We start from the raw sequence: 12549 nt of genomic DNA, 5'->3' as shown, positions 1-12549 counted from the left end.
TCATATGGCCCTCATCTGTCTCTGTCTAATCACCCTGCACCAAACAGCCTTGTCTTGTAAAAGAAAAATAAAAAATAAAGAAAACTCTTAAAAACAGATTGGCAAGATAATAACTTTATACATATCTCCACTTGTCTGGCATCAAGAGTTTCATCCCTAACACAATGTGTGAATCCGGGATGTTTTCTAACCAATGGGCATAGTAGAGTATTAATATAGCTAGTACAGTTGTTGGAGGTGGTCTTCCTACTATTCCATTGAGAAATGTCATGCGTCGGGTAGCACTGGTTAACAAGGTCAATAATGTCTTAAGTATTTTGTATTGGACTTAAGACAATATTGAGTGAAGCAATGGATATAAAACGTATGGATTGTAGTTTTAAAATGACAGATCAAGTATCAGGTTAGGATTTAAAGTTTCTATTCTGCTATATATCCTTCTAAGGCCACGTTTACACAGAAACGATCAAGACAGAAAACAACAGTACCATTGCACGTTGTTTCTTCATGTACTTTTTTCATTTATTTTTTATATTTTGGGGGGAAATCTAATAAAATAAAATAAGTATTAAAAATGAATTTAAAAGGTATGTGTAAAAACACGATCTCCTCTCGTATTAGCATGACACTGCGGAACCACGGACGGGTGTCTTCCATGAATCTAACATGGTTAAAATGGAGCTTGAAGTTACAATGGGTTTGTATAGGAAGATAAAACCCAATGTCAAATATCTAAATACTGAATTGAGCTGTTCACAAAAGCCTGAGTAGACGATACATTGACCCAAGAAAATTGTTTTAGTGAAATATCCCTTTAATAACAAAATGGCAGCCGTGTTGAATGGTAAAGGGTTTAAGAAGTGGGTAACCTGGAACCTGTAATTAAAGTGGAAAGCATTTGGCAATACATTACCGTATGTGCTATAACATATGCCATGCCCTTTGTTCAAATTAACCCCTGAGTGAGAGGCAAGCAAGTGTTTTATAGACCTCCTGGATGTGGGAACGGAGCCCAGGGTAATCTAGCACAATATGACAGTATGCTAACGTCTAACACAGCCAATTAATGACACAGTCTGCTTCCTGACTGCTGCAGATCGGGAATCTCTCCCTCTTACATTATGTGTCTCTATCATCGCCTCATTTCCTTATGTCCTGTTACACGGTAAAAGCCTCAGTGTTGATTTAACTCAGAGAGTGTACAAAGATGTAAATGTAAAAAGAGATGTTCTATGTATACACTTGTGTTGCATTTGTACACTCAACATTAAATTAACTTTGTAATTACAGTGCAATCGATTGTGATCATGGTGGGCCAGGGCATTACAGTATATTGTTTCAGGGTTAGGATAGGGTTAGTGTTTGTGTTAGTTATTGTTCCAGTGCTGGGACCTTTTGTAGAATGACCTTATATTGTTATTACATTATTTTAAGATACATATTTTTTAGCTTTTTTTATGCCTTTATTGATAGGTACACCATAGATGGGGGGGTTGGGGGGTGACACGCGCAAAGGTCGTCAGGATCGTAACTCGAACCCACGGCACGCTGTCAACCTGACAGTGTGTCATTACCATCCTGAAGAGCCGTCCTGGCCGGCCTATGATGTTCTGACAATCATAGAGTCAAGATGCCATTGCACAGGCCTGGTATTATTTGGGTAATGTACTTGAGCTCAAGTATCAATATCTTATAATGTGAAGTGTCTCAGACTCATTTCGGTCAAATAAAGATGATGATAGTTTATTTGTCCTTTTCAGCACAATACATCACAATAAGTAACAAAAAGAATTGCAGAAGAAAAGATTGATTAATACAGAATTATTTGACTGTTATTTTTACCTTTACTGGTAGTATTCTGGTATGAATAATTATGATAGTAGTGTGACATCATAGAATCAAGAGTGAACAACGTAATACTAATATAAGCCTCCTACATACTGCAGTAGAGAGGAGACAGGTGTGTTTACAAAGATGGAAGATGGGGGGTGAGATAGGGGCAGGTGTTAGATTGTGTCAGGGAAAAGAGAGTGCAGATCACCAGAGGCAGAGCAGGTCCTAATCATTGAATTTATTCAGTCACTGAGGTTGAAAGGAGGAAGGCAGTCCACTACAGGCAAACGATTTCCAAACATGTTTCTGAGTCAGGACCCACCAAGAATGTACAGACTACATGACAGTATAGCTCTAATTAAGCACTAATTAAGGAAACACAAGGTAAGTTGAGGAGAGTGCGTTGAGGTGGGAGTGGCTGGAGGGGAGACAGATGTGGCAAGAAAGGAGCGACGGAGACAGATGGTGACCATAAAGTCCAATTTTTACTTTATGCGACATGTGTCGAACGATGCGTCACGTCACAAGATTGACATCTGAATTGCGCCGGACCATCGCAGATGTTGTCGTTTACCTCTGGAAAATGTGTAATGTTGTCTGGTACTACCAGTTACCACGGAGATGCACAAGAACTAAAACGGTGCAACGTGTTCGACACTTAATGCTCAAAGTATAAATTGACTTCAAGAGACAGAAAGAGAGAGAGAGAGACAGATGTGTCAGGAAAGGTGAGACGGAGACAGATCGTAACAGTAAGGAACAGAAAAAGAGAGACAGATGTGGCAGGAAAGGAGAAACAGATGGTGACAGTAAGAGACACAAAAGGGAGACAAATGTGGCAGGGAGGAAGAGACAGGTAGTGACAGAAGGAGACAGAAAAAGAGAATAGAGTTCAAGGATGAAGGCATGGATAAAAACAGGGAGGGTAAAGCGATGGGGATGCTACTGTAGTTAGGAAAAGAGAGAACTAGATTGAAAGAGATGGGGAGATGGGGGAGACAAAGAGAAAAAAACGTGCAGGTTTCTTTGTGAGCCGCTGATGAAAGGAGACAGGCTTGTTCTCCCTCGGAGGAGCTGCTCGGAGGGGTAACCCAGGTCCTTATGGAGGTGACAGGTTAGGGTGGCCTTGACACGGCATCAGCAACCCTGAAGAGTCCCCATTACCCACACTGAGGCCGTGTGTCAAAGGGGGACACTTTCACATTCCATAATAGGTGTACATTAAGTGTACTAAGTGTAATAGTAGATGGTCTATTTTCGGGAAAGAGATTTGTCGTAGTGAAAAAATGAAAGGGACCAAGAATAGACCTCTGTATGGTGGGTGAACAGAGAGGGGAAATTGATGTGGACATGACGGCAAAGTCTGAATAGTGTAATACAGTACAACGTTTGCCTTGTGTTGAACAAATACATGCCTCTTTCTTGGTTTGTTAACCATTGTCTTACAGTATACTGTAGGACCCAACCTCTTTCTTCTTCTTTTGTTTTCTATCTATGCTAGCTGCCTTGTAGCACTTCTACTCTCTAACCCTAAACAAGGATAGAATTGACTGGAATGGACTGATCAACTGTCTTGTCAAATGATATTGCGTTCTCTGATATGATTAGATATCATACCTGTTTGTTTCAATATTTTGTAATTATTGTAATTCATCCGTTCATCCCCCGCAGTGCGTACATCAACAAGGCGAGCGACATTTCAGAGCAGGTGACACTGATTGAATCAGCGCTCCACTCCCCCGAGGGCCTGGCCGTCGACTGGGTCCACAAAAACATCTATTGGACCGATTCTGGCGACAAGAGCATCTCCATCGCCACAGTAGACGGCAGGAAGAGGAAAGTGCTGATCGCCACTGAGCTGAGCGAGCCGCGAGCCATCGCTGTGGACCCACGGCAAGGGTGAGGAGAGGACAGAGGGTAGAAGGCCAAAAGAGGGAGGGATGTACTTAACTGTAGGGATGAGATCAAGATGGAGCAACAATGTTGAGCACACTGGAGGTTGTCTCTCTGGTGCATTGACGTGTGTGAAACATGCTAACTACATAGCCTTATATAAGATAAGATGTATTGGTATTATGTATCCACACACACATACGTCTAGTACTATAAGTACTTCCAAAAGGATGAAACAAATTCTCTTTTGGGAACATTATTGTACCTTGGTTTACTTTCTCCGTTTCTGGTGTCTCTTATTATTCCCCCAGGACTTCCCCCAGGACTGTATTTTGAAGGTTGACGAGAATTAAATACATTAAAAAAAAAATATATATATATAGCCTAGGCAGAGCAGGTTCCACTCGTGCACGCATGCACACACGCGCGCACTCGTGCGCGCACACACACACACACACACACACACACACATACACAGTATGTCCATGAAGTTAACTTCATGGAAACATTCTGTTTGCCTGCAAGGTCTGTTTAAATGTGATGTGAACGCTTGGAGAGAGATGAAGTCAGAGAAAAATAGAAAGAGAGAGATACTACTCTGTATATTCAGGCAGAGAGAGAGAATTGGGATATGGTCTCAAAGCAAAGAGAACAAAAAGCAAAACAAAGAAAAATAGACTCTCATACATGATCCTCCAAAGAGATATGCTATATAGGCCTAATTGAACTGAACGGCATTTGATTAGCAACAATTCTTATTTATGTAACTTGTTTAAGATATGAAACTGTCCTATCATAAGTACACACTTGATGATGAGTGTCTGTGACATACCCATAGCCTTTACATCTGCTGCAGCTGATAACAAGCTTTGTGCAGTTTCCAGACAGACGCTAGTACTTTACCTTTCATATTCATGCAAATACTGCTGTTTGTGTTCTAACTGGTATATGTAACTCCCCCTATAGGTTCATGTACTGGTCAGACTGGGGAGGTCAGGCCAAGATAGAGAAGGCAGGGATGAATGGAGTGGACCGACAAATTCTGGTGTCAGAACGCATCGAGTGGCCCAACGGAATCACCCTTGGTAAGACGCTTAAGGCTAATTCACACTTCATCACACAACTCTTTAGTTTGACAAAAGTGACATTCTCTCAAATTTCTGGGAGGAATGAAGGCAGAAAACAGGGCCTTAACCTCAACTGGTATTGGTAAATAAATAATCTCCACTCTCCACTCAAGTAGTCAACAAAATGACAACAAAAACAAATACGATATCATATCAACTTCAACAAAACTATGAGATGAGATGAGATGAGATTACTATGAGATTGATGCCATAAATACCTCATTCCATCTAGAGTGGTACACTGATCCTCTTTCTCATTCTTCTTGTGCCCTTACAAAATGTAGTATCTGACCCCTGAAGTCTTGCAAGACAGATTTGAAGTTTAAACTCGTCACCACGGCTCACAGGGATCATAATGTGGTTTGTGCAGTAACCTGGCCGAGCCACCATGCACCCCAGAGATTTGTTCCTCTGCTATGAGACTGGCTTATTGTTTGTGTGTCTCTCTCATCAATCAAATCAGCTTGTCGACGACAGGCCCCTGAATGAATAAGCCACTCAGTCCAGGCCACGTCAATACCTCCCATCATCTGTTCCAAATCCCTCCACGGCACCAAACAATTTCTCCCAGCCACCCTTGCCTGAGGCATGCAGAGTTGCCTTGCTTGGGGTGGAATTGAGGTGTCGCTACATCTGTATGAAAACAAATTATTTTTGCGAGTTAAGTTGAGTGTGAGCTCAGGATCACACCTGTGGCGCACCTCGAGATGGGAGGCCTATTTCCCTCTGGTCTTTGATTTTACACAGAGCACCGAGCAGAATATGTGATTGCTTGAGCCGGGAGAGGTGAAGTGGTGAATGAATATTACTCTGCAGTTTCTGTGTCCTGCTTTGGCCCGCTGCGCTTATTATTTTGTCGGTCTGCCCTATACGGCGTTCCACGGCGTGTTAAACGTCCCGCCTTTATAAGGTCGTAAGATACACGAGGTATTCTCTGATAATTTCCAGTCATATACGATTATATTCAAACAAGTTCAGCCAGGCTAATCGATTTGCTCAAGGGCACATTGACACCGCCCCTCTCGTCCTCTCCCTGTAGAGAAGTCAACCCGCAGTGCTTCAATCACAGCTGTGATTTTTTGACATGAGGGTCTCAGCTGTCGTGTCAGAGAAGATTGATGTTGTAGCTAGCAGCCCATTACAATCATATACCTCTCACCCTAGGCCCTTTCTCTTCAAATGACCTTTCTTTTCTCCTCTCTCTTCGCTCACTACAACCCCCCCACTCTCTCTCTCACACACACGCACGCACGCACGCACGCACACACACACACACACACACACACACACACACACACACACACACACACACACACACACATTGTTTTTTCATCTTTTCCGTCCCACTCACCCCATTCCCTCTCCATCATGTATCATTAATTTCTCTATTTCCGTTTCTCTCCTTCTATCACGCCTTCCTCCCGAACTCGCTTTCTCATCCATGGTACTGCCCCTCCCCTTTTATCCTCTCACTCTGTATCTAACCACATGAACTCTAGCATCCCTATGCTGGGGGGATCACTTTGAAACAGCAATTGTTTTGAGAATATATAATAATAATAATAATAATTATTATTATTTGTATAGCACCTTTCATGACATGAAATGCAGCTCAAAGTGCTTTACAGAGAAATGGAGGATAAAAGAAAAGCAAGGCAACAACATTAAAAACAAGCAGTAATGCAATACAGTGAGGACATGAATAACAAAAATAAAAAATAAAAGATCAATTAAAAGCAATGTTGTAGAAGTGGGTCTTGAGCTGAGCTTTAAAAATGTCTACAGAGGCTGCCTGACGAAGGTACAGTGGGAGCTTGTTCCATGCCGACGGCCCGTAGAAGCAAAAAGCTGCTTCCCCGTATTTTTTAGTTGCCATTTTTTTTGGCAAAGCGAGCAGGCCAGCAGTGGAATATAGAGCCATTGGAAATATTGTCAACTAAGTATAGGGTTTAATTGTCTAAATTTATTGCAACTCTTTTTACTCTCTCTCTCTCTCCCCCTCTCTCTCTCTCTCTCTCTCTCTCTCTCTCTCTCTCTCTCTTCATCCCTCTCCCTTCTTGTCTTTCTCTTTCAGACCTACCTAACAGGCGTTTGTACTGGGTAGACTCCAAGCTACACCTGCTGTCCAGTGTGGACCTGAATGGAGACAACCGCAAAGTGTTACTGTCTTCCCATGAGCACTTGGGACACCCGTACGCCATCACTATCTTCGAGGTAGGATAGGAGGGAAGGGAAGGAACCTGTCATCGCTTTTGATTAGTGGTGATAGACGTAGCCTAGTACCCGACTGTGATGTATGCAAGATCCCCTTGGACTGAGGTGAAGTGTCAAGATATTGCATAGATTATCACCATACCCTCTGGAAATAATATATGGCCAGTGATTGTTTATCACATACCTATAGCCTTAGATATTCACCAAACACAATGCTAATCTGCTAATCACTTGAACCCTAGCGTCACTATTTTGGTAAGAAAATAATAAATCTACGTGCTTACAATGCGTGACACATTGTGAGCTTGTAGATGGGCTATTTTCAGGAAAGAGACGATGTACAGTAGATAGGGAAAAAAGCAGCGAACGTAATATTGAGCACTGGGGGACCCAGTCAACTAAATAACTGGCCTGCCGAAGAGAATGGTAGGCTAACAGAGATTTCAGATTGGGGAGGCATTGAGACAGTTGGCTGAAAACATAGCTGGCCTCTGTGAATAAGGTAGCAACATTTTCTAATGTCCTTTGCGCTCCAGTGTCTCCATACATTTTACCAAACCATCTTCATCAACTGTGTTTGGCATCCATCTTTGACATGGCATATTCCATCAGCAGCAAGCACGTTTCAGGATGTAGTGGCACTTAAGTTTACGATAATTGTTTAGCTGCCATATTATCCCTAGGGCTGATACAGCTAGGCTCACGTAGCCAGCCTTCATCTGCCTTTGCAATGCATATTGCCCCAGGCAGATTAAGTCTGGCCCCTCTCAATTGTGGGAGGACTTCATGGCTGCTCGAAGTGGTGACGAGCCAACCAGATTAGTCTGGAACCCACGAGGACCCAGTATGCAAATATGGGGCGGGACATTGCAGAAATAAATCTACTAATACTGAGAGGGACGAGACTAATAGCCACGAAGTGATATTAGTATCGCTATGCGAGGCTATGATACAGCAGCTACTAATCAGCTCAACCTTAGCACCCTCTCTGTCCTTGTATCACCCCCCCCCCCCCCTCCCACCTGGGAAGGATAACGTCGATTATACGACGAATGCTTGAAGACAGAGAGCGAGCTGAAGAGGAGAGTGGCGATAACGTGGCTAACAGAACTGATGGAACTCATTTAGGTTTGTTTATGGATGCGGGAGCTGCACCGTATGTGAGCGGGTTATAAAATCAAGGCAACATTGGCGGTATAGTGAGGAGCATTAAGGGACACGAGCAGAAGTGGAGGGAGAGAAGAATTGTCTGAAATGCGTTCAGAGTGGGAAGCCCAGGTCCATTGCTCTCGCCGAGACGTACACACACTGTGATGATGAGAAACAACGCTGCGACTGGGAAATGGGAAATCCATCATGTCCAGTGCTTTGTGTGTGTGTGTGTGCGTGTGTGCGTGTGTGTGTGTGTGTGTGTGTGTGTGTGTGTGTGTGTGTGTGTGTGCGTGTGTGCGTGTGCGTGTGTTTCTGTGAGTGAGAGATACAGAGCACTCGCCAGTGTAACGTTCTAGGCAGCAGTGAAAGTTAGCCCGTGTAGATGAATAGCCCTCTGCTGTTCTGTTGTGTTGTGTAGTAGCCATGCAGGACACAGAGCGAATAAAAAAAAGAGAACGGTGCAGCAGTCTGCATTGGTACCAACAATACTGGTGATGGAAAGTCTGCCTGCTATGTACATTGGAGGCGTCTCTTTTGAGTGCACCTTAGTTCAAACATATTCCTGCTGAATAACACAGTATGTTGGAGTACTTCAGGGTAACTTAAAAAATATCCAGGGCACACTGTTCCGTTAAAAAAATTAACACGCCTGTATTACTCCATGGCTTGGCAAGGATAAACACCTGCTGTCTAACGTCTTCCAGCTCAACTCATGAAAGTAATCACCTGTCATGTTATAGCATTATCAAACAGTCTACAACAATAGATCAAGGTGATATTGATCAAATTAATTATTTGCAATATTTTAAACTTAATGTACACACTATGGTGCACATTATATAGACCATATGATAACAAAGTACATTATGGATAATGGAACCTTTTGCACCTTAGCCATGTAACACCATTGTTATTCATTATTGATACAAAAGGAGCAAATTGTCTAAAAACTTCACATCACTGCAGTGGACAACTGCTGTTTAGTACCGCAGCAGAGGCACAAGTACTGGGTCCATGCATCAAAGTCTAACCCCCCCATTACTTACACCACACACACACACACACACACACATGGGCGATTCATACCAGCATCCCCCCCCCCCCCCTTCCCTGCCTAGACACCATGCAAGCCCTTAGGGGGAGGGAGAACGCAGAGAACATTGTTTTCAGTCTCACTGCGCCGCTTGCTTGTCTCTCATGTTGGTGTGACCGGAGGCAACCGTGCACAAGACTAGTGTACGGTTTGGAAGGGAGAGAAGAAGACAAAGAATGACAAAGGGAAACATAGAAAAAGAACAGTGAGAGAAAGAGAAAATAAAGCAAATAGAATAGGAGGTACTAGGAAAGCAATCAAATAAAAATAATATAATAATAAATAATGTATTGACAGATATTGTCTTATTTTGTAGTGAACTCAGCCAGGAGTCAGGACCATCAAAGATTCAGCTGTTCAGTAGTTTTGTAGCTGAATGCAGATAAATAAATACCATACCTCCCAGGACCAGTTAAGTCCTGCAGGCAATTAAACATTGAGCTGCTATCCCTGCCTTCATTCACCAGATTAGGGAAGGTACCTCTGGGAGGAGAGTAAATAACAAACTGCACTGTGAATTTTACATTTGGTGTAACATGTCCACCCAGCAGCCAACAATAGGGGCTGGTCACATTGACTTGCCATTCCAAGGTTCTTTTAGAGTGTTTATCCAGGTTCACTCTTGACAAAGGTCACTGTATCCTTTTTCCTTCCATTGAACGTGCAAGGTCTGCACATCCTGATGTACCCACCTCGTCCTATACTGACAACAGCAGACAGATGTGCAATCCTTACCCTACAGTATAACTCTCCCTGTGGGAGCCGTGGTGCAATGTCGTGCGTGCGTGCGTGCGTGCGTGCCTGCCTGCCTGTCTGCCTGCCTGCCTGCCTGCCTGCGTGCCTGCCTGCCTGCCTGCCTGCCTGCCTGCCTGCCTGCCTGCCTGCCTGCCTGCCTGCCTGCCTGCCTGCGTGCCTGTCTGCCTGCCTGCCTGCCTGCCTGCCTGTGTGCCTGCCTGCCTGCCTGCCTGCCTGCCTGCCTGTGTGCCTGCCTGCCTGTCTGCCTGCCTGCCTGCCCGCCTGCCTGCCTGCCTGCCTGCCTGTGTGCCTGCCTGCCTGCCTGCCTGCCTGCGTGCCTGCGTGCTTGCGCATGTGTCCACGTGGCCGCGTGTCTGGGGCTATGTTTGATACAAAGACTCACCTTGATCGTACAGTGAATAGTTCCGAACTGCTCAGGGCCGCAATGCACCATCACTGCTATTGGAAGCATTTAAACAGAGAGAGAGAGAGAGAGAGAGAGAGAGAGAGAGAGAGAGAGAGAGAGAGAGAGAGAGAGAGAGAGAGAGAGAGAGAGAGAGAGAGAGAGTTGGAGACTGACAATGGAAGAGGGAGAGGGGAAGATGGAAAAACAGAGATGTCAATATTGTCTTATATCACCTTGGCAGCTGTTTGCCTTTCATCTTTCTATCAGCTGCTGTGTGAGTAAAGGTTATGTGAATGTGGAGGTGGAGAGATGGCCATCTTATAGGAGACAGGATGGAGAGAAGGAGAAGGAAAGGTTAAGTCCATCGATGCCCCTTCACAGAGAACAGAGAGAACCATACAGAAACATGCTTGCCTACACATACACAAACACATGCACAAGAAAAAACCTGTGTTTGGATCCCTGTAGTACCTTTACAATACCGTAAAAATAAACCCTTTATCTATTGAGACAATACATGACTTACATCTCTTATTCTATCTGTGCCTTTGTTTCATAATGTATAAATATTTTGATACATTTACTAATTTTATTTTCTCTCTTTTATCCATCCAAACTGCTGTTTGCTTTTATCCTTTCTCCTCTTTATTATTATTTTATTCATAGTTGATGTTTTCCCGTGCATACAGAGGACTATCTTTGGGCCACGCCTTTGGCCTGGCGGAGACAATATCTAAAATAGAAACAAAGGGACTGTGAAGAAGGCAGCACTAAGCATGTCAAATAATGCAGAACAGTACTCGCTCCATCACGAGAGATTATTTATTCAGTGTGTTTGAAATTCTCTTCGGTCCTCACTTCAATAAGTAATGTTTTAATGGAAGTAGCTTTGAACCTGCCTCGTTTAACGAATCTTTTATCTTGCAGTTCTTTTTCAAAGATCATTCCTTATGAATTGCAAAGTGATTCTACCAAACTATTAAACGTTACATATTAAAGTTTGGGGTGGCCGTAGCTTAGTTGGTCGAGAGGTCGTCTGGCAATCAGAAGATCACCGGCTCACCTCCCTGCTCGCCCATTTCTGTGTCGATGTAGGCCTGAGAAAGACACTTAACCCCTCAAGCATTCATCATGACCATTTGAGCAGCCATCAGCTGGGTGACACTGAAGTTTCCCATGCAGGATTAAGGTCTCCCCTAATTGAATGACATAACAGGATCCTGCTTCACTAATGTGTTGCAGGATCATGTATACTGGACAGACCTGGAGGATGAGGCTATATACAGAACCAACCGTCTGACTGGCCATGATGTGGCCAAAGTGGCCGAACACCTCAACAACCCTCTGGACCTGGTCATCTTCCACGAGCAGAAACAGCCCAAGGGTAAGATACACAGGAAATATAGGAAACATTAAGAAAGAAGTTTCCATTTATTTTTATATATTTCTATTTACAACAATTCATTTACATAGACAGTTACAACATTTTTCACAAAAATATAACAAAGTTCAATTCCAAAGTTCAAGTCCAATGCGCTTCAAGTTCTCCCTCTCGGTTCTGGGGGCTTGGTTGCACCAGATCCTTGAATGGTGTAAGACAGTACACAGGTGGTTTCATTGTTTGTTTGTTTTTTTCACTTCCAAGAATATTTATAAATGATTCACAAAGTCAATACAAATGTTAAGGAGCATGCCTAAAAACTCTCCAGGGGCATGAGGAGTGGCATTATCCTGGAATATTTATACATTCATAGGATAAAAACTCTCCAGGGGCATGAGGAGTGGCATTATCCTGGAATATTTATACATTCATAGGATAAAAACCACATACAGGATGTTTCCTCAGCGAGAGGTTCTACTCAGATGCTCCCCTCTGCTTAAAATGTCCATTATGTGTCACATTGGTACACATTGGTACAGTATACTACTTATGCCAGAGGACGGCCCTGTTGTCTGCCTGTATTCTTTGTCCCTGGTGTGTTCTTTCAATAATACATTTAGAGCTGTGTCACAGAATTACACACGGTATCTCCAGGATGGCAAAATCACAACCACGAACCACCATTGTCTGAAACCTTGCTGCACCACTGACATTT

General features: G+C 43.5%; 1 protein-coding gene across 1 annotated transcript in view; it reads left to right on the top strand.

Moving 5' to 3' along the window:
* Positions 1-12549, top strand: part of lrp8 (low density lipoprotein receptor-related protein 8, apolipoprotein e receptor) — a gene marked incomplete at its 5' end in the record, with an annotated part of 176444 nt that overhangs the window by 150062 nt on the left and 13833 nt on the right. The window contains 4 exons of the mRNA XM_080770430.1: positions 3505-3732; positions 4693-4811; positions 6928-7067; positions 11696-11837. Of these exons, the coding sequence (XP_080626556.1) occupies positions 3505-3732; positions 4693-4811; positions 6928-7067; positions 11696-11837 (629 nt within the window). The remainder of the gene's footprint in view (positions 1-3504; positions 3733-4692; positions 4812-6927; positions 7068-11695; positions 11838-12549) is intronic.

Source organism: Protomyctophum bolini (assembly GCF_963924005.1).
Source record: "Protomyctophum bolini genome assembly, chromosome: 8".
NCBI classification, from domain to species: Eukaryota; Metazoa; Chordata; class Actinopteri; order Myctophiformes; family Myctophidae; genus Protomyctophum; species Protomyctophum bolini.
This window is presented reverse-complemented; position numbering and strand designations above follow the sequence as displayed.